The following is a 23,158-nucleotide window of genomic DNA, read 5'->3' on the forward strand; positions in this document are numbered from 1 at the left end:
CCCCGAAAGTTGAAGACAGATTTGCGCCGCTGCGTTTATATATATTTTTAAAGCAAGGAATATTAAATATAATGCGGAGTGGGTATTTACATAGATCACTGCAACTTTTCACAACATATGGACAAGGGCACCGTTTTCTCTTTAATTTTCGGAAGGGGGGGGGGGGACACTCAGATGCAAAAGGTATATATATATATATATGAGGATTTTAAGACAAATTGCATTCAAATTATGCCAAATATTGTATATTCATAAATACAATACGGGGGTCCACATGAGCTTGGGGGGGGGGGCATGCATAAGGAGGAATGTTATCAGGACCACAAGATGCTTTTGGTTTCAACGTTCGTATAGAATTTTTTATTTCTTCTAGTTTTATTTCATCTCATTGAAAGTTATTTAATATATTACATTCGGTCTGATTAGAAAGCAAAGAATCAACGTTTTATGTGGCGGGTTCATTGTTGTAAACTGTATGAAAATAATGTGCAAATGCCTGTGCTATTTCATGGACACGTTGGATATCATGGCCATTGCATGTAAGGATGCTTGATGACAAATATGTTTTGCGTTTAATAAAATAACAAATCTGGCTTGAGTCTTTTACGATAGAGCATTCTGAGTTTAAAATAAAAGTATTGTAGGCTAATTTTATGTCAGATTTTATTTCTTTACGCAGTATTTCAAATTGATCGCGATGATAAAGTGCATTTATTGATCTCTTTTTCCACCTGTTAGGGTGGTACATCTTAAATTTTATTTTCTTAATTATAAGTAAATCAACATATGGACAACTTCCGCTGATATGTCTTTTGGTTGGAACATCTACGGAAAATATGTTGTTAATCATTTGACAGAAATTTGTTAATGCAATATTTACATCATCCGACTGCGAAAGGCAATCCCACTTTACTTTATGGTTCTATGCACATCTTTTGGAAAACTGCTTTTCTAAAATTAAAACCCGATTCGTTAACTTATTTCTTATGTTTCTGGAGATGTTTAAATGGGAAAGAGATAAGTAAAGCTGGATGATGCCTTCATTAGTAACAAGAGATCACACTTTTATTACAGAAACGTCGTTAAGATTTGAGAGTACTAAGTCTAAGGTTCGACCATTACTTATTTTGAATGTCATTATGGGACATTTAGTCACACACGGACATGAAGTTATTTAATTCTTTACATTTATTTGTTGAAAGTACGCCAAAATTATAACATGTTATTGGATTTATATTAAAGTCCCCTATGCGAAGAACGTTGCTTCCTATTGGAACATTACTCTCAATAATTCATAAAACAATTCATATGTCGTTACAGTTGTATTCGGAGGAATGTATACTGCACAAATAAACATCTTTAGTGAGTGACTGGAGAGCTTGACAATTACATATTCAAAATTTAGATCACAAGAATTTATATAGGATACATTGTAATTTTGATACTGCTATTATTACAACCTTCCTTTATAATTGATAGTTCAAGATTTCTGTCTTGACGAAAACTAGATATCTTTTATCAAAGAATTACCCATCAATATGACAGTCTGTTAAAAAAAAAATCGGTTATTGTGATTACATCATAATTATTTGATAGGGCTTTGGCCCGTAAGCCAAAATTAGTTTGATAAAAGATTGAAAACAATTTACAAGCATGGTTTCGGATACGTAGCTATTATCTACAGAGCATGACAGTGAACGTGTCTCGGGGCTTGGCAACACAATAAAACTTGAAGGTGAAGGTCTGCTTTAACACATTTGGGATTTACTAGTTTTGTTGTACTTACTAATTGATGCAGTTCCTGAGCACAAAATTCGCATCGGTTGTAGGTCGATTTCTGCTTCACTGACTCGGGGTTGGGTAGTTGGTTTCTTAACAATGGGGATGGGATGGGGGAGGGTTAACATTCTTCAGAGCACTAACATTTTCACTTTCAAAGCCTTAAGCTGACTTGGTGACAGGGGTTCAGAGGGTGTAAGCTGGATTGTGGACCAAACAATGGTTCAATACTTGCACTATCACATTCACAATCAGTTTATCATACTGTAATTTGGACATCTTCGTTACCTTGACTAAACGATAATAAATAAAATCACCTGTAATTTATTCCTAATTTTAAAAAAAATTGAACAACATTATTGCAAGCCTTCCTCACTGGTCTAGTGGCTAGTAAGTGTGCCTTTGGTGATTGATTCCCGGTAAGGGAGCTTTGAACGACAGTGGTTCGGATTCCACGCTTAAATTGTAAGTCCACGTCTCATATAGCCTCGCTGATGAAAGGAGACGCTAAACGATAGTCAACCAATCAATTAATCAGTCACCAGTAGGCCTATTGCAAATTTCCGCTGCATAAACAACATGTGTTGTTTGGACTGGTTAAATTAATTTTGGTGAAGCAAGTGTTTTAACAAAATTTCAATATTAACATGCCAGGTACTTCTATTTAGTTATAAGAAAATACATTATTTTGTAACTAAATAATAGCTCTATCCACGTAGATTCTGTAAGCAGAAACAACGAAAATCGATACGAAATTGACTAACATTATTTTAACAAAAATCGATTTTAATAAGTGTAGTTTGGGCTGTCGCAAAAATAGGAAAAGTTAGAAAATTCCAATTAATTTTAACAACTGTATCAGGGGTGGAAATTGGAGCGAAGAGTACGCCATTAATCTCCCATTTCATAGGGTCGCGGTCATAAGCTCACCGGCATTATGCTCTCCGGACATAAGCGGACAAAAGCTCACCACTAATAATATAATTGTATTATAAGATAATTAATGCAATAAAAATACAATAATGATAACTAATTACATTTATAGGTTCAATAATTTAATTGCAGAGGAAAATAAACCTTAACAAAATAAATAAGCAACGGAAAAATGGCAAACGGAAAATATGACAAATTGAAAACTGGACTTTGAATATTAATATGAAATAGATTTTGAATATTAAAATATAAATTGAAAACAGATTTGGACAAAGAAATAAATACTACATTCTTTTACTGAAGAAACCCCGCCTTCATTGTGCTGAAACTTTCGGTGCAGGAAATTTTGCGGCTCAGAAATTTCGGTGAAAGGGTATATCCTTTTTTTTTCCTTTCTTCACTATGACTGAAAGTATCTGAGACATATTTCATTTTGCTTTAGGAAAACGGGTTCGCGGACATAAACTCACCGGACATAAGCTCACCTACATTAATGTACAAGCGGACAAAAGCTAACCGGACATAAGCTCACCAAAAATAATACAATTATGTTATAACGAACTATGTTATAACAATTGTTTGTAATAACCTAATAATAATCAGCGACGTTTCTACAGAGGGGCTGAGCCTCCTAAAAATCTATCGCAAGGGAAAATCTCAGCATATCTTACAAAATATTATGTTAAACAAAGACTTTAGTGTTTTTCTTTTTTTTCTTTCTATTTTTTTACTATACAATGATAGAGTACATAGTCGACAATACATTATTTCTATTGAACATAATTTAAAATACATAATTGCAGCATAGTTTTGTCGAAGTAGTACATAATACGTATTTTCTATTAAACAGAATTTAAATTACATAATTGTATCAGAGTTTAGTTAATTTAGTTAGTCATACACATGTTAAGATACGTTGAAAATGCAGTACTTGGAAAATATAGTACATTCACAATTTATATTGAACATACGTTAAAATACAATATTTTGCAACTCCAGATATTAAAACCTGATAGTATGACCAATATTTCACAAAAACCTCTGAATATCCCTTTTACCATCTCTGATTTCTCTACCCAGAACCAATAACTTTTGACCTATAGTATTCTATATATTCCTTCTTCTGACGTTTTGCAGGAAAAGTTCCTACCTGATGCTAGAGAATGATTGTTCTGAATACAGCTTCATCCTTCCTAATATTACTCAGAGCATTCCAGAAGGATCTTTGACAGTAGCGTAGCTAGAATTTTTTTCAGGGGGGCCAATGAAAGGCCCAAGAAAATTTTGAGTGGGCCATCTCCAATGAATGAAAAATTATATATATATATATATATATATATATATATATATATATATATATATATATATATGTGTGTGTGTGTGTGTGTGTGTGTGTGTATTTAAGGTGAATGTGTTCATCTTTGTTGTGTATGAAATGAAAATGAAATGAAATCTTTGAGTTTTACGTCCCACGGTTATGCCGGTTAGGCTAAAGGAGACGGTGATGATGAGTAATGAATGAAAATGGTGGAATGAAGAAAGTGGGAGGAAACGGGAGAACCCTGAGAAAACCCACGCACACGGTGTTTGTCCACCACAAAGTTCACTTGGCGGAGGTTGGGATCGAACCCGGGACCCCAAGCACCAGAGGTGAACGCTCTACCACTGAGCCACCTTTGTTGTTTATGATTTTACCCTTTTACAGTGAAGATGTAAGAATCTACTACCTCAAACAACTAGGATACATTAATAACAATTGATTTCTAACATAAGTAGTTATTTAATTACGGCGTTTAATGTATGTGTGGCTGGTTGATTTAAGTGGAAGCAGAGAAATACACTTATACAGGTAAAGAAAATAACTTATTGGTTCATGCCTCTACTTAAAAGAGGTACTTTCTATTCTTGTAGGCAGCAGCGAACTTATCAACAACTTCTTCAAGATCTAACGATTTAGTAATTTTCTTCTCAATATAAAATAATGCTACGTTTTTCAACCTATCGTCAGTCATTGAATTGCATATATGTCTTCAAACATTATAGTGATCTTTCCCATGTAGCACTAGAAATTGGTATAGTCACCGAGATGATACCTAGCTTGTAGGTTTCTAAGAATACATTTTTGTAGACGCAAAGATCAACGAAATTCATCAAGGAATCAACTTTTGTTTTTTCTCGTCTTCATACAACTTAATTGTGTTTGAAAGGATTTTGATTTCACATTTGAATATTTCCAGATCACTTCCAGATCCAGATAATGCTGCACCATAGACTCGACGATGTTGTAATATAGGAAGTTTTCACTCTTTGGATGTAGAGCGGTGATTGATCTAATCATTTTGCTACATGATCCAAAGCGGTTTTCCATTTCAGTGATTGCCTTATCAATAGTAGGCAGAAAAATGTCTCTTAGTGTATTATCTTTAGAAAATTCGTTTTCTACCTCCAGTGAAGGAAGAGATTCATCCAAAATGAATTTGTGATATTTCGATGGCAAATATCTAGTTCGTTTCTACGAGGAACCCCTATAGCCTATCTGTTTCCGGCTCTGGAATTTCAAGACCGTTTCTTTGCATATCTCCAAACATTCTTGATAAATTTGTTCGAATGTTGTTCGTTGAGAGTTATATTCTCCAGACCACATCTTCAGCAGCGTTATAACTAGTGAATCTACAAGAATCAAACCTTCCGACATGTCTGCATTTACTTGAGATAAGGTGAAGCTCAAAGTTATAGCATGGTAGCAGTTATCTCAAATTTTATCGGTATTAGGACATTTGCGGTAAACCAGAAAAACAGTTTTTCTGGGACATTTGCGGTACTGTTCAAACCTTTCCCTTAGACAGTGGAACATTTGTGGTACACACCGTAGAACGTGAAAAAAGCATCCATTTCACACTATTTTAGTCTAAATTAGAATGAATATAGGAGGTGGGCATGGAGATGAAACAGCCTAATATTATGCGATTCATTTTGATCAGCTGATTTTGGTAGGTTATGGATATATAAGAGGAAATCACGCGGGCCACCTAATAGAAACTACCACAGTAATCGAAACCTCTGAAAAGAAACCATGCACTTTTCAACAGGGTTTTAAGTACAGACAGTATCGAAATTTCAAGAACAGGAGCATAACTTGAAGGAAACAAATATTGTTAAGTTGATCTTCGGCCTCTTACCAGCACGAGATAGTAAGACATATCAGGGATTTTTCAGTTTGGTGATGGCTAATATTAATGATTGGAATCCGAAATTAATCAAATTGGATTTCGAGCAAGCAACAATAACATCTCGAAGAACACTGTTCCAGAAGGAAACGCACATTAGTAGGTGTAATTTTCATTTCAATCAGTGGAGGAAGGTTAAGGAATTGTGACTTATAAATAACTAAAAATCAGATCCAGAGGTGAGGCTCTGCCTCAGAATGTGTTCTGCCCTAGCATTATTTGTTATTGTTATGTGTTTGTCTCTAATGTAGTCACGAAAGAAATATTCTTCAGTTGACAAAATTTCTTTTCCTTATAACTAAACAATAAATTAATCTATTAGAGTACCGATTTTGGCAAATTATCAAATTATAACTATTCTAAGGATAACAACAAAAAGATCCAAATTAATTAATTTGTTTCCGAGTAATTGACAAAAGAAAATCTGTCAACTGTCAAATACTTTCTTTTCCGTGTATACTAATTGAACTCTATTATAAATCATGCAAATAAATTACTAATTTATTGAACGTTAATTTTGACTTTGTCTCTTATACTTATTCCGAGCTTGATCTAACCAAAAATCCCTAAATATGCTCATAACAATGGACAACTGTGTGCAAAATGAGTGACTTATGATAAATCACTCTGCAGGCAAGTTGCTCTTTGGAAATTCCGTAATACTTTCTCGTAATTAGAATACGTTGAAAACGAAGAAAGAAGAATATTATATTTCAACTCTAAGTAAACACACTGGCAAACTTATAAAAGAAAACAAAAAATATAAATATTTCTAGAAGTTCTCTTTAAATGTCATCGACAGGCATTTGACCAATCACAGATAATGATTTATTTTTTATTTTATTTTATTTATTTATTTTTTTAGTTTTGGCCAATCAAAAACAGGCATTTGTTTACATCTTTCGGATGTGACTACCATGTATTCTAGTAAATGTCTTTTTTTCACTTTTCTGTATAATTGATCCTTATATTTGGGTTTACATGTTCTGAGAAAGGTTTGTATGTATGTATGGTGAGTTAATAATAGTTTTATATTCTGAAAGATTTTTAGTCTGCTTTTAGTATGCAAAAAAGCCCCGAGTCCCCTGAAAAAGTCATGTTCTTCTCCCCTAGAACAACTTGCTGGCTACACCAATGTTATAAAACTTAGTGTTTGTATAGCAGTTGATAGTGTGTGCTTATCATCTTACTGACCACCCGAAAATATCCTCTCTTAACTTGGAGAATAAGAAGCTATTTCGAATAGTACCGGAAATGTTCCAGTACCACAAATGTCGATACTCGAAGTACCGTAAATGTCGCAGTACCGCAAATATCGTTACCGCAAGGGTTGCGCTTTCATTTTATCAGCCAGAAAACATTCCCTCTTGTACAGATCACACTAATTTGCCGGATGGAATGATGAAAGCAAATAAATATTACAAGTTCCAGCTTTAGTTTAATACCGCATAATAATATAAATAGTTGTTTGATAGATAAACTGTATTATTTTTATTATTATTATTATTATTAATGATAATAATAATAATAATAAAAGTAAAAAGTGACGGACAAGGACAAATGTTCTTAAGAGACAAACGTCACGCAGAAACAGGAACTGAACTAAAACAGGACACTGATTTGCGGTCCCAGTCCACTTTAAATTTTAAGCCTTGCTCTTGAAGCTTAAGTTTCACTTTAAAGTAAATTACCAATAATTGTCATGTATTCTTAAAAATTCAGAAAAATGTCCCGATTTCATGCTCTAAAAATATGGTAGCCTGGTCAGTGACGAAATCAGACATTTGATGCCAGGGCAAATTTTCCGATTAGCACCCACTTTATCTACATCTACACCAATAAACACACCGATTAGTTTGCTGACGTCCGGGGCAACTGCCCCGGTTGCAGCCTCTTTGTTTTGGTCTGGCCACAGTTCAATTATATTTGGTTACTTTTACCCCTTGAGCTCTAAAGCTGAGTAATGAATTTGCCTTTACTTCATTAAAATGATACAGTGAACACTCTCTGAAGCTAAAAGAGGAAATGTGTGTTTCTTTTCCTAATATCAAACAGTGTCAGAACAGACATTTCAATCGGGACTCTTTACAGCAAAAGAAATATAAGTGTTTTTTTTTTTCTTTCTTTCTTTTGTTTGTTCACCTTCACTAGTTTTTAGAATTTGACGTAAATTCAAATACACAAACACTTCACACCCACACCGAATGGCCAAAGATCAGCGGTAGAACATCACCTTAAGATTCGGAAGATGGTGTGATCGATCCCTCGTGGGTAAGTATTTCGTCTGAGAACTTTACCGAGATTCTTCCTCGGTATCACTAGGGTAATTTTTATTGTCCTATTGACCCATATTCCTCATTTCTATCCTCTGAGCCTAAGATGTTTTAAAACCTTAAAATAAATTCAAATGTAGTTGAAGTAACTTAACACTACTATGCTGTAGTCGATGCTAAATTAATATTGTTAGTTTTGAAATTAGATTTGAAGGAGGGGCATTAATTAATATATCCTTTTGAAAATTCATATCACCACTGATTTACTGTTCTGCATAATTCCTAAGTGTAATTTTCTCAGAAATGCTTGATGCTTAATTTTCTCAGAAATGCATATTTTGGCAAAGAACAAATATAAATCTGCGATAAAATTGGGTATTCATTGACTGAACTTACAAATGGAATATCTGTGGACCAGTCCCACAAGCTCCTGATATCTCTCTGATTACTAAACATCAGATAACGGGATGATATAACCAGGTCACGGGAGTAACAACCACTTTTACACAACATATTATTACTGCTGCGACTAAGTCGTATCATCTAGGTATCTTACCTGATGGTTAGTAATCAGGAGATTTTAACACTGGCTCTGTGATAAACTTTGGAATTTCTCTAGTAGTAGCGTCTTTTGGATTAAGCTACAATTAAAATCGTTTAAAACCAAATACTTTTGAATGATTCATTTATAAAGAATCACTGATTTTTACTACATTTCCCAGGCTTTAGTTAGTAGCATAGGCAAACCAAATATTGATTCCGTTTCCTTGGAATTCGCTAGTATCGCTTGTTAACATCATAGCAGAAGGTTACTACAGAGTTGCCAACGGCCGAGAGCGTTAGGAAACTAGACGTACTAGAAACACGACCAGAAGGTAGTTGAGAGGGAGAACCGGTATCAGTAGCAAATAGTAGGTGTTAGTAGTATTCAGTATCTTAATTTTCTCGAACGATTGGAATACGAACAACAAAGAGAATGACAGAAATAATAAAAAAATTCGTGTTCTTCTTTTACTGTATATTAAATAACACGGCTCGATATTAAGATTATTTAATAATAATAATAATAATAATAATAATAATAATAATAATTACCAATGATTTAGAATTTAATGGATGTTATGCGTTTGTTCTATGTCGCCATAATCAATGGAAATTGTTTACTTAGTGTATGAATTATAGTAAGTAGTGTACCAAGACTTCTTTCGTCCAACACAAGTGTAATGATTTACTGCAATGCATGCTGTTTGTAAGTAAACATCTCATATTTTAGTATGACTTTCAACATTGAAGCGAATGAGAAGGCCGATTGATTTTGCTTTTTTTCCTGGTTCTTTGTCGAAAACAAAGAAGATAACCAGATAAGGGACAGAAGTTAAAAGGAGCGTTCAGATAATGAGGTCAATGAATGCACCTTACAAATTTCAGTGAATTAGATCTTGCTGTACTACAAACAAAAAGGAGCCTGGAACTGTTTCACTCGGAACGCAGACTATTGCAACATACGGTATTCTGCAGTTAGTAACTCTGTTTTAGAGAGATGTTTTAGTAGTAGTTTCACTTGTGGCCACTATCACCTCACCGTTTGTTGACCTATAGCAGTATCACTTTGTGTTGGGGAAGCCACTGGGGGGGGGGGGACAGGAATTTGCGCAAAGAGACCTGGCCCTCCCTTGGCTCCGCCACTGATCGTTGGCTTCCGTTAACGAGATCGGAAAAATCCTCGATTCCAGCCTTCATTTGAATTATTTGTCACTTTTGCCCCATTAAGCGCAGCTTCATGTACATTCCACATTTCCGTAGGTAACAGAGGAGGGTATCTCTTGAATCTAGAAACAAGTCCCTGTTGGTGTAAGATGTAACACATTTTAAGGTGCCACTAGTGAAGGTACTATCAGAATAAAACAGGGTTGATATCTTTAAAACAAAATGTTTAAAACATGTTTTATACGAGGGCTGTTGTTTTATTCAGTTTGTCTTAAACGTTTTAAACAAATTGTTTTAAACGTGTTTTTTTCGATGGTGGTTGGACATGTTTAAAACCACTAAAATATCAGATTGAAGAAGCTAATTTAATTTTCTAACAAACAACCCATCCTCCGCAGGATTTGTGCATGAAGTAAATTACAAGCAGTTATATATTCTTATTATAACAGCAATTACTGAACGAAATTCTGTACATCAATGTGCATATAACTAAACCAACAGAAATTCAAGTGAAGTATTTGAACATTTCTTAATTTCCAAGAATAATTGAGGTTAAACACACTATACACTATTTAAGATCCAAATTCACAAATTCAAAACTTGAGTATTTTTTGGTCACTATCATTTCCATAATAATGAACAATTCTCACATCATAAGCTAGAATAAATACTCTGACAAATACAATACAACTCATAAAAAAGAGCAGTGACTAGCCTACAAGGAGCAAATGACATCTTTTAACCAAACAGTTTTCAAGATACATCTCTATCTGCAACATGGATAGCTAACAATGATTAGTGTCTACGGCATAACAACACAATTAACCTTTAGACGCACGCCAGGGACTTTAACAAAATGGTAGACTCTCACGTTCGGGGCTCTGGTGACCCTCCTAATTATCACAGAGTCATGATTTGTGAAACTCTCGCCGTATTTGTAGAAACGAACAGACACAAAAATCATTAAAAAATATGAAAATATTGACTTTGCGGGGTCCTGGCAACTCTGGCAGTAGGCCGCAAAATGCTGTGACAAAATGCTGCTAAAAATGTGCAAAATGTGTGCTTTTGCGCTGACAAAATCATGCTAATATGTAGGCCACATACTTGTGACAATAATATAAAAAAGGGTAGCCAGTGCTGCCATTGCGTAACGAATTCGTTTTATGTAGGAAGTATTAAAAAGTGTGCAGAAAAACATTCATTGAATTAGACATTCTCTCCCCTCCCCCACGACAGTACCACGTCCATATGCAAATCATTTTTGCTGCACACATCACGTATACGAACAAGAATTATGCTTCTAGACCACTTCAGTAAAAATATATATCTTGCCTTATATGGAACAGTTCTGAAACTAAATGTAAATTAGCCAAATTTCACCCCCTATTTACCACAATTAGCCAAATTTCCCCTATGTACCACAAAGGGGAAGGAATGGCCTCCAAAATCTGATGAAAAATTTAAAAAACGAACTTCAACCTCCCTCTCTCGGCCGCACATAAATACCCACTACATACATAAAATGTAGGGATTTGCAACAGCGAGTTTTTGAAACTCGACTCGACTAGAAACCGACATCACTGAGCTCCACTCGAGAACTCGGCTCGAAAAATTTCCTCCAACTCGACTCGAGTTTCGAGTCGAGTCGAGCCAAATGCTGTGTGTAGTTTCAAGTACTTTCTTCAACTATCCTACATAGACAATATAATTTTTATCAATGATACTTACTATTACTATAACTTATTATTATTATTATTATTATTATAACAACACAAGCGTGTATAAACATGAATGATTGGCGGCTTATATCTGAATACTAAAAAGTAGTTGACAGCTGACCTCGGAACAGGTGAAGTCAAGGAGGCAAGGACATCCTTCACGAGGTTCTGGGCTTCAGTTCCGGAGGAGCAAATATCCAGGCTCGAACCAAAAATCATTAAAAGTTAGACTGCGTCGGCCAAACATGTTCAAACCTGCTCGGCTCGGGTTCTCAACGGCTCTAGCAGCTCGGCTCACAGCTCATTCACTATCGAACCGAGCCAACAGCTCATCCAACCGAACCGGCTCGAGCCGATGGCTCACCTGAGCCGAGTCGGTGCCTCATCTCAACCGAGCCGGTTCGAGCTGCTCCTCAGTTGAACCGAACTGAGCCAGTTAACATCACTACCTGGGTTGGGCTTCTCCTTTGGCTCGTGCAGGTCTCAGCCTTGGTGGTAAGGACTACAGTATATAGCGGTGTTTACATTGGTGCTCATAGTTGAGGCTGTCTCGTTATAAAAATCCATAGTCGTCCTGTTAATCGAGACGAGACGAGATGCGAGCGGTGTCCCATCTTCTGAGCAACACTAAAAATGTTCCATATTACTGCTTACATTTCTTATGACTTTCGCTTTCCAGTCTAATCAGGCCATGATTTCAAAACGAGTTAAAACGAGCTAAAACGAGCGAGCAGTTTATCAAACTCGACTCGACTAGAAACTCGACCTCAAAACAGTGACTTGGCTCGAAACTCCACTCGAGAAAATTACCTCTGACTCGACTCGAATTTGCTTCGAGTTTCGAGTCGAATCAAGCTCGACTCGTGCCTATCCCTAATAAAATGCATACAGGCGGAAGGCTTCATTCCTCAGGAATACTTTGGTACCAAATCATCTTTCTAGCTTAATTAGGGGCTGAGCTATTGATGTTTGTTGTAAAAATAAATGTAATTTACGTCAAAAAACTGAAACTCCAAAAATTGTCTAACTTTGCCCCCTCCCTGCTCCCCCATATAAGCAAGAAGTACAAATACACGATATTACCATATAGTGGCCTACTTCATTGCTTCATGTACCAATTTTTATGAACCTATCCCTCAAGAGGGGGAATGGCTTTCAAAAAACCGTTTAAAAAGAAACAAAAGAACACAATATTTACCAATCCTCTCACCGCCACGTGGTACCTCCACATAGATAAAATGCACACCAGCGGAAAGCTGCATCCTTCAGGAATAAATTGGTTCCAAAACCATCTTGCAGCCTTAATTAGGGACTGAGCCATTGAGGTTTAAAGCTCTGATACAGCAGTTGCGCCAATGGACGTTTAAAGATTAAGAATGCAAACGACCAATAGAACGTAACACAAAGAAACTACATATTCAGTGAACATAAATTGGGAAAATCCCGATTTCTTTCTTCGGAATTGAACATTTGGACGGATCGAGATTAGGGAAGTTCCCGAAATCTGATCTAACGGTTGAATATAGATGGCAAGCAATACCTGTGAGCGTGTAAAAATGGAATATATATGCCTATTTAGATTGTTGTTTTAAACAAAATAAACATTTTAAACGTGTTCTTTTGCTGTTTAAAACAAAGTACTTTGTTTAAACGTTAAAAACGTTTTAAACAAAAAAAGTTTTTTTTAAACCCTGGAATAAAACAACAAATTTTGCAAGATTTCTGGGAAGTTTACTTCAAATTGGACAACCTTCATTTACCGAATGTAGTGCTAGAAAACGAAGCATCTAATAGTAATAAAAGTAGAACTGTGTAAATTTATAATTATACATAAAAATTGAAACGATTATTGGCTGTTTGCAGATAATCACGAAAGAGGAAGATAGAATATCCATTTCAGTAATAATAAAAAATAGTTTCATGTTTAAGTTTGCTGTGGGTGAGCTTTTGTCCGCAAGCCTAACATAACACTGGAGGTGAGCTTTTGTCCGGAGAGCTTCTTGCCGGTGAGCTTATGTCCGACACCCGGAGAAACATATGATGGGTATGAAGAGGTATTAAAATCTAGACTTTGACTAGTAGTAGGCCTAATTCAGTAGAAAATAGAGCTACTAATGCTATATATCCGTTGTCAGATATCAGAACAAAATAGTAAGGATGTTGCATGGTTTAATGTGTCAAACGTGGGTGGGCTTTGAAGAACTTGTAATAAAATGCTCCCGATATTAAAATGTTCTTTGGCTACTAGTAGGTCTAGTTCCTCAATAGAAAATAGGCTATATGACTAATGTCATATAGGAGATATCAGAATAAAATATTAAGAATGTTGCAGAGTTCACGTCTTAAGGCTGTCATCATACTTACAGACCAATACTCATCAAATGAATCTCTTTCTTGTTTACTAAGAACAAAACAACAACTTATGAACCAAACAAAGCTTAGTGTTAGTAAATAAGAAAGAGATTTCTTTGAGTGTTGGTCTGCAAGCACGACGGCAGCACTAAGAAGCAAGGCCTTAAAACATCTGAGTATGATGAATTCGAAAAAAAATCCCAATCCTGTTAGCAAGCAAATTATATTATGTAAGTATTCATGCCTAATCATTAAATTATCTTAATGCAGTGGTGAATTGTCCGGCCTATAAGAAAAATTTGGTTCCAAAATTTCCAGGGCCAAAATTAGGCCTACTGTCGCCCATGCTTAACACATTAAACTTGCAACATCCCTATTTTCTCTGATATCTGGTAACTGCTATACGACATTAGTAGCTCTAGTTTCTACTGAGTTATTAGCCTATTTGCATATTACAGTCAAAGGATAGATTTTAATATCCAGGCACTTTATTCGAAGTTCGTCAAGGTCTGCCCTCTTTTAATACAACACAACTCCGCAAGTCCTTATTATATATATATATCTGATAAGTGATCTAAGATGGTAGCTCCATTTTCTGCTTAGGAAGTAGCCAAAGTCTAGATTTCAATATTAGGTGAATTTTATTACAAGTCCCTCAAGGGAGTTCATGTTTGCTATCGGTGATCTTTTGTCCGCCTCTATGATATAAGATTGCCAGTGAGCTTATGTCCTACACCCCATTTCATAGATGTCCAAACTCCCGAACCCGATGCTCGCAAGCTCGGAACTCGAGCTCAATCGGACTCGGACTCAATAACTGAGCCCGAGCAAGCTCTAGCCCCGGTGAAATAAGTCGGCGTGAGCCCAACTGAGAGAAGTGAGCCTGAGTGCAAGAGAGCGCGAGCCCCAATGAAATACGTGAGAGCGAGCCCAAATGAGAGAAATGAGCCCGAGCGCGAGCCCAGTCGAGAGAAGGGAGCGTGAGCTTGAGTGAGCGCAAGCCTAGTCGAGAGAATGAAACGTGAGCTCAAGTGAGCGCGAGCTTACTTGAAAGAAAAGATCGCGAGCTCGAGCTCAGTTAAGAGAAGTGATCGCGAGCGCTAGTGAGCGCGAGCCCAGTTGAGACAGATGAGCGCGAGCTCGAGTGAATGAGAGCCCAGTCATGAGAAATGAGTACGAGCCTGAGTGAGCGCGAGCCCAGTTGAGACAGTTAAGCATGAGCCCGAGTGAGTGCGAGCTCATTGAAGCGGTGTGAAGTGATAGGCGTGATTATAGGAGTGATAAGCGAATTACACTGGGACTTCCCTGCCTGTGAAGTGTTCCGAAATGTGTGCCCAAAGTAAGATCAAGTAAGAAATTGGAACTGCGACGGTGGAGAGTTCAAAGTTTTCCTAGTGCATGGCTGATTTTCTAGAGACTCGATCAAATTTTGAAATGATCGTTTTTTTTTTTTTTTTAACTCTAAAAATCATATTTTCTTTTGAAAATTCTCCCGGACGTGGGGAGTATGAAGCGGTGAAGTTCAAAAAAAATAAGAATTATATTCAATAGTTGACAAGTAGGGACATTGGACTTTAGATTATTTCCGGTAGAGGTCAGTGCTGCTAGTTGTATGACAGCGAACATTGTAGTATGCTGCCATCTATCTGAAATGTTGTAAGTTATAACTACCGATTGCTCGTGGTATTACAACTTTGGTAAGGCATCCGTCAACATCTCAATTCTTACTGTTAAATTGTTCGAAGTGGATTTTGTTAGTATGTGATTTAAGTGATCCTTATTGTCCATATTTTTCATGCACCTTTTTGATGGGATTAAATTTGTATTTAGAACAAACCTCTTCGAAATTAGTAACCTTTGTTTGGTCAATTTAAACATAATTATCCACTGTTGCGGTATTATATATTGGGTATTATATGACAGCAAGGATTTTCATTGCATAACCTTTCGGTTGTTGAGTTTCACGTTTAATATATGTTGTTGTTGCTTTCTTATTTATTATAATAAAAATTGTTATCCAATCAAAAGGTAACTTTTTATCCATTTCCTTGTTCGTACAATACTATTTTACTCACATACCTTGTCGAATCACTTATCTCTCGTGCTTCCCGCACACATGAGAGACCATCACACTCAGTCAAAAGAGATGAGCGCGAGCCCGAGTGAGTGCCAGCTCAGTTGAGAGAACTGATCGCGAGTGCTAGTGAGCGCGAACCCAGTTGAGACAGGTGAGCGCGAGCACGAGTGAGTGCGAACTCAGTAAAGAGAGATGAGCGCGAGCCCAGTTGAGATAGGTGAGCGCGAGTGCGAGCGAACCCAGTGGAAAATGGCCATCTATGGTGTGTTACAGTGCAGGCTGATGGATTGCCGTAACATCGAGACACCGCACAGAACATCACAACGAACATGTTCGTTGTTCTGTTCGGGCAAAATGTTACAAGTGCGTACGCACCTTTAGGGAATGCCAGCACCAAGGTCCCTCGTGTTGGGAGTAACGCGTGCTAGGATGTTTTGTTTCACGCATATAGATGAAAGAAAAAGTTAAAGCAACACACGTTATTCCGAAACCGAGGAACCGGAGGCCGTCGGTCCCTAACACTTCCGACTTCCGAGCATTGGGCATTCACTTTGGTCAAACTTTTCTTTTGCCTACTTTGGCCCCATCTTGAAATCAGGGCATATTTACGAATTCTGTTGAGAGCATGTCTGGGAACCATGTCTGTCCCTGTACAGAATGCCTTGCACACCCATTGCATTGCATTTTGGGTTGCGTCTGTATGACCTTTAACACCCTGTATATATATCAGCGGCCCGGACGAACATAATAGTATGTCACATTTTCCGACTTTTGAGTGAACTGAAGAAGAACATTGGCCATTCCTGTGCAATTAACTGCAATGACACATACTAAACAAGCTTCCATTGTCTTGTGTAGGTACATTTCCGAAATAAAACTAGCTACACACTCTTCCGTTATTTCGATCACAACTCATTCTACCTAATAATTTAATTTCACCGGAAGTGGAGTTTACCATTATGCAGGGTTGGCTAAAACCATGGTTTTTATTGGAAAAAAAAAAAACTTTTTTTTTTGTTTAAACCAGGTTTTTTTGGTTTAAATTATTTGCTCTATGTATTTACATCACATATGGACAGAAATAAGTTTGTTTCGAATTGGTGTTATTATGGAAGGGGTTACATAAGCTTAAAGCGGAATCAAAACCACTTCTCGGCTTACATCAGAGAGAAATTGTCCTATATATATATATATATATATATATATAAAGTTGTACTGATATTTACATACTTGTTAATATAATTGTCAAGAGTCATTTCAGAAGGACAAAAAGATAAACAGTTGTACAAGTGAAACCATTATACAGAATTACATATGGACAATTTCAAAGTAGTGCAGAGTACAAAAAAACTAATTTAGTCCAAGTTAAAGAAATACAATTAATTTGCATATCAGTAAGAAAAGTGAATAAAGATACGAATTATTTGAGTCCACTTTGGCTCTGACCCATTTATAAATAAAGAGATACCAAAGATAGTTCTGATTTCAATAAATGCCTCTCGTGGGGTTTCTACGACTCCCCACCACCACCACCACCAAAAATGTACGCCATTTCGATATATTTTATCAACAGTAAACATTATTAAAACGAAACAATATTTAGAATTTTTCTTTGATTGCAATTGCATATCAATAATAACAAACTAAAACAAAATCACAAAAGAAACATTCATAAACTGAAAAAATAAGTTGCTTTTGTAGTATAATCCCTGAGTAATGAATGGGGAATTTAGGTATGAATCTAATATGAATAGTATACGGGAGTTAAACGTGATAACCCACAAATTGTGTTCATCAAGGTTTTACAGACACTTACACTTTTACGAACATTTTTCGTGTGTTGGTTTAAACCACCCTGGTTTAAACCAGCCAACCCTGCCATTATGTTTGCCCGAGTAGCTTTCATATAATTGGCAGGCGGAGGAATAACGTAACTTACTTTATTCTTTACTGATTTCAGCTCATGGGGGACTAGAAAGGTAAATCCAGTACTTTATTCCTCACTGATTTTAACTCCCTGTAGAGACGTTAATTGGGAAGCCTCAAAGAAATGTATAAAATCGATTTTTGTTTCACGGAAATGATCACGAAATGTTGGGGAGGTGGAGTGGGGATATTTACAATGCTACAAAGAAAATATACGTTTTGTTTTATCGTAATTGAATACTTTTTACGTTGTTTATATACAGGAAATTACGGTAATATAAAGACGGAAATTTGATACATCATTTATATTTGAAGGGTAAGGGGAAAAAAGAAGGAATGTCACAAAACTGCATTTTCGAGAAAACGGCGTTTTAATATTGAAAACCGCGTAAAAAGAATAGGGTTAGTTAAATCTTTGCCTCTTTTTACATGGACATTTCTACATCTGGTCATGCATGGTATATACAGTCAAATAGTACCAATAGTCACCAACAGATAGGACAAAGCACCCGAAAATGCACATAAATGGACATTCCTTGTTTTTTCCCCTTCCCCTTCATTTTTAATCTAGAACGTTTTAAAAATCAATGGAAGTAAGGGAAATCTCATAACTACAAACAGACTATAATGATTAACCGTATGATTCACGCGATTGTTTTACTGCCAATTCGAGTGTCTCCAAAGCATACCTTTGTCCGGTTACCTTCCTTACAGCGAAATCTAAGGAGTAATATATGAATACGAACCACATGAGCTCCCGCCGGGAATCGAACCCGGGTAAAACAAAAGTTAAATTTCATGGCAATTCTACCTATTGTCAGGAAGAGAAATTTGGATATTTAAAATGTAAGAATACTGCTGATGTTTCATTATGTTAAAATACCACTTACGCACTTTAAATTAATAGTACTCGATGACAAACAACGATGGGATTCTTCTAAAAGGATTCATTATTAGAATTTTAGTAGCTTATAATTATGTATATTTACAATAACACACATAATAACGATCCCACGCGCCAATGGAAATAGATAAGAAATTTTGCAGGTTTGCTTCTCGTTCCTTTACTTTTCTACGGTAGACCAATGTTAAACTAAAACCCAAACTGCATCCATGTTTAACAGCTACTTTTATTTATTTAATTGTTTCAGATTGATTTATGTACATCATATTCTCTTTATTGCACAAATTAATACTATGCATAATCTTGTATGAATCCAAAATATAATTCCCAACACTAGGATCATTCGAACTTGACACTGTAACATTCGTTCATGAATTCTTTTAACGTTCCTTTACTGCCACGAAATTAATTTACACGATAGTGCAATATTATAATAGTAATATCATAACATGGATATTCATATATATGAAGTAAATCTCTGTAAACAGCTTTAGGAAAACGCAAATTGCACACTTCACTCCGGTCTTTCTGCATAAACTAGTACGTAAAAAAATAGTGATAAAACAGTTGAATGGTAACCTGCGTAGAAAATAAGAAAATTCTAGAACTCAAGATCGGTGATTCACACTCATCCAACGGCCTGGGAAAATTATTTTGAAAAAAACTAGAGGTAGGGGATATTAAGGGTTGAGAGTATTTCAAAAAAATAATAATAAATAAATAAATGAATAAATAAAAATACCGTAATAATAATAATAAAATAAAATAAAATGACATAATCTATACCAAGAAACATCTGCTTCATGCCAAAAGAATCGTCTAGATCAGGAATCAACAAATTTGACTACTTTCTGTTTGATTGCTCTAAGTTGTAACGAGCAAAGCCATAGCAAAGTACTGTAATTTAAGTTCTTAACTGTCGAATTAAATATATATATATATATATATATATATTATTTTTCTGTTAAATTTTGTAGCTATATTTGCTTAATGAAATTACATTTTTTAAAGTATGAAACACATAGAAAATGTATTTAAATAAAATTATGCCTTCTATAAAAAGTAATAATGGAAAAGAATAAGCTTTTAAACGGCTGAAATATTTTAGTGTAACATTTTTAATTATTACATCTACACATCTATACACACACACATACATATTATATATATATATATTTGGTCTAGGAATTAATTCGTGCGGGTGGACAAGAGATGGCGCAACGAACGGAGCGTCCCACAGTTCCGTGTATCCACACATGTGTTGCAAACCCCTGTCATCGCGTATCGTTCGTAGTATAGGGCAGTGGATTAAAGCGTCAACAACACCAGTTTGTAGTTAAGTGAACATGGCGCAATTTGTGCCTGATAAAGTGTTTTTGCGGGGTGTCCTGCTGCATTACTTTAACATGCAGAAAAGTGCGACTGAAAGTCATCGTATTTTGGTGGAAGTGTATGGTGACCATGCTCTAGCTGAGCGAACGTGTCAGAAGTGGTTTGCACGGTTTAGAAGTGGTGATTTCGGCTTGGCAGACCAAGAGCGAGCTGGACAGCCAAAAAAATTTCAAGACGAAGAATTGACAGCATTGCTCGAGCAGGATTCGTGTCAAACGCAGGAACAACTTGCAGCAGCATTAGGCGTTGATCAAACAACAGTCTCCAAACACTTGAAAGCCATGGGAATGATTCAAAAGATGTCACATTGGGTTCCACATGAATTGAAAGACAGAGACGTTGAAAGACGAAAAACCATTTGCGAATTGCTGCTTCAACGACAGAGCAGAAAGGGGTTTCTGCATCGAATTATTACGGGTGATGAGAAGTGGATCCATTACGAGAACCCTAAACGAAAAAAGGCCTGGGTGAAACCAGGTGAACCAGGTCCATCACAACCAAAACGAGATATTCACTGTGCAAAGGTTATGCTGTGCATATGGTGGGATATGAAAGGTGTGGTGTACTATGAGCTGCTGCAACCGGGTGAAACTATGAATGGAGAACGTTATAGACGACAATTAATGCGTTTGAAGCAAGCTCTGGCCAGAACACGACCAGAATGGGAGAACAGACATGATAAACTTATTGTTCAACATGATAACGCTCGCCCACATGTCGCAAAACCGGTCAAAACCTATTTAGAAAATGTCGGATGGGAAGTTTTACCCCACCCGCCGTATTCACCAGACGTTGCTCCTTCGGACTACTACTTGTTCGATTGCATGAACAACGATTTGATTGGACAGCGGTTTACTTCTTCAGAAGATATCGAAACATGGGTCTCTGACTGGATCGCTTCCAAGGATGAGGACTTCTTTCGCCACGGAATCCGTACATTGCCTGACAGATGGGCGAAAGTGGTGGCTAGCGATGGACAATATTTTTCTTAAGGTATTTATGTGTTTTGTGTTTGTACTACAGCTTCAATGTGTGCGTACCAACCGCACGAATTAATTCCTAGACCAAATATATATATATATATATATATATATATATATATATTGTGTGTTGTCTTATAAACGAAAGGATAAATGACAAATCTAAATATTATGTAGAAGGCGCACTTGTGTTCCTAAAACTTTATACGGAAACTAGCTGAAATGCCCATTACTTGCACGAGGAGAATACGTATATGGAAAATATCTCCTTTCTCCCTTAGGATACGCATTCAATGAAAATGTACTTATAAAAACTCGTAAGATATTCTGTTTGGCGTATATTCTGAACTCTAATACCCCATTGGTATATGCCTCTTAATCAATGTGAATGATAAAAACCTTGAGGTAGGAGTTAACGTTCCAAGTTTCATTTCAAATGTATAAGCAGTTTTTCATGACGCAACCAAAATAGACAACGTCTATTCCAATATGGAGAAAAATATAGAAATTGCTCCTTCCATTCTCGTAACATCAGAATAATGCTGGTATTCATGTCCGCTTATTTGTAATGACGAGTTTAAATACTTATTTTCACCTCCCTAAGTTGAGGGCTTGATGAGATACTGAATTTACTGCATTAATTTTGAATCCCATACTCTTTTAAGATATGCGCTTTAATCAAAATGTGATAGAAACCTACCTCGAGGTAGATACTAAGTATGTTCCAAAGCTAATTTCAAAGTTTTCAGCTATTTTCCCGTGATGCAATCACAAATAACACACAACATCGCTTGTAACGCGTAGAAACAAAATAATACAAAATGCATCTTTACTCTTAAAACAGAAATTTTTACAACGCTGGGATACTTGACCCTTCATTTTTAGTGAAGAGTTTATATGCCGAGTTTCATCTCCCTAACTTGAGGGATTTATGTGATATTCTATTCTGGGCAAAACATTAGAATCATCTTTACCTCCCTTAGCATATGTATTTTAAAAATCCTCTCTTAATCACTGCTCTCGTAATAAACAAGTTTTTTGTTCAAATCTCACGTTTCTATATTTATTAACATGGCTTGAATCTTCAGTGAATTGCTTTCAGTCTTTTCAGAAGCGGAATTTTCGTAGACGTTCAAATACGTATGTAATATTTATTTGAGAGTTTATATACTGATTTTCATTTCTCTAACTTGAGCAAGTCCTCATAATGAATACTTTCTCAATAAAGAAACGGAAATTTGGTTTTTGATTGATCACCGTAATGTAATATGTAGTTATTTCTAAAGAATTTATGATTCAGATGTGGAAAACAAAGAATTATGATTGGATATATATATATATATATATATATATATATATATATATATATATATATATATATATATGAGTCATTTAAGGTAGATCAAAAGTCTTAAGACAGTCGAATAAAATAAAAAAAAGAAAACAGTAGAATAGTAAAAAATAGTGATCTAACTACTATTCCATTCTTTCAATATCTGTCTAAAATAAGCACGAAATTACTGGACAAGCTTGAAATTTCAGATGCATTTGAAAAGTCCCAGTCGCAAGCTCTCGTTATACAAATTCTAAACCAAGTACGTTATTATGAACCATCTTCCGTTACGATAACTTTGCACTATTTTCTGCATCAGTTAACGACAGCAGCGGTATGGAGGTATAGCATTACCCCTAACCAAATTTATAAAAATAGATTTTCTATACATTTTACCTGAAAAGACATGCCGAACCCCTGTTGTTTCCAAGACTAAAATATCCACTATTCAACGAAAAATCCACACACTGAGGCCTCATATAATTCGACTGGAAACCAGGGAAATTTTGAAATACTGTCATCGTTGGAAAGTGAACCTGGAAATATATAATTTT

The 23,158-nt window shown here is 35.9% G+C and overlaps 1 protein-coding gene across 3 annotated transcripts in view; it reads right to left on the reverse strand.

The window, feature by feature from the left end:
* wcd (U3 small nucleolar RNA-associated protein 18 homolog wicked) overlaps positions 1-23,158 on the reverse strand; it is a 108,121-nt gene that overhangs the window by 11,820 nt on the left and 73,143 nt on the right. For 2 of the 3 annotated variants that reach the window (XM_081728594.1, XM_081728592.1), the window contains one exon: positions 23,001-23,140. The exons of the other annotated variant lie outside the window; for it this stretch is intronic. In XM_081728594.1, coding sequence (XP_081584720.1) covers positions 23,001-23,140 — 140 coding nt within the window. The remainder of the gene's footprint in view (positions 1-23,000; positions 23,141-23,158) is intronic. 3 annotated transcript variants of the gene reach the window in all.

This window comes from Thermobia domestica, chromosome 10, assembly GCF_964235325.1.
Source record: "Thermobia domestica chromosome 10, izTheDome1.hap1.1, whole genome shotgun sequence".
Taxonomy (NCBI): Eukaryota; Metazoa; Arthropoda; class Insecta; order Zygentoma; family Lepismatidae; genus Thermobia; species Thermobia domestica.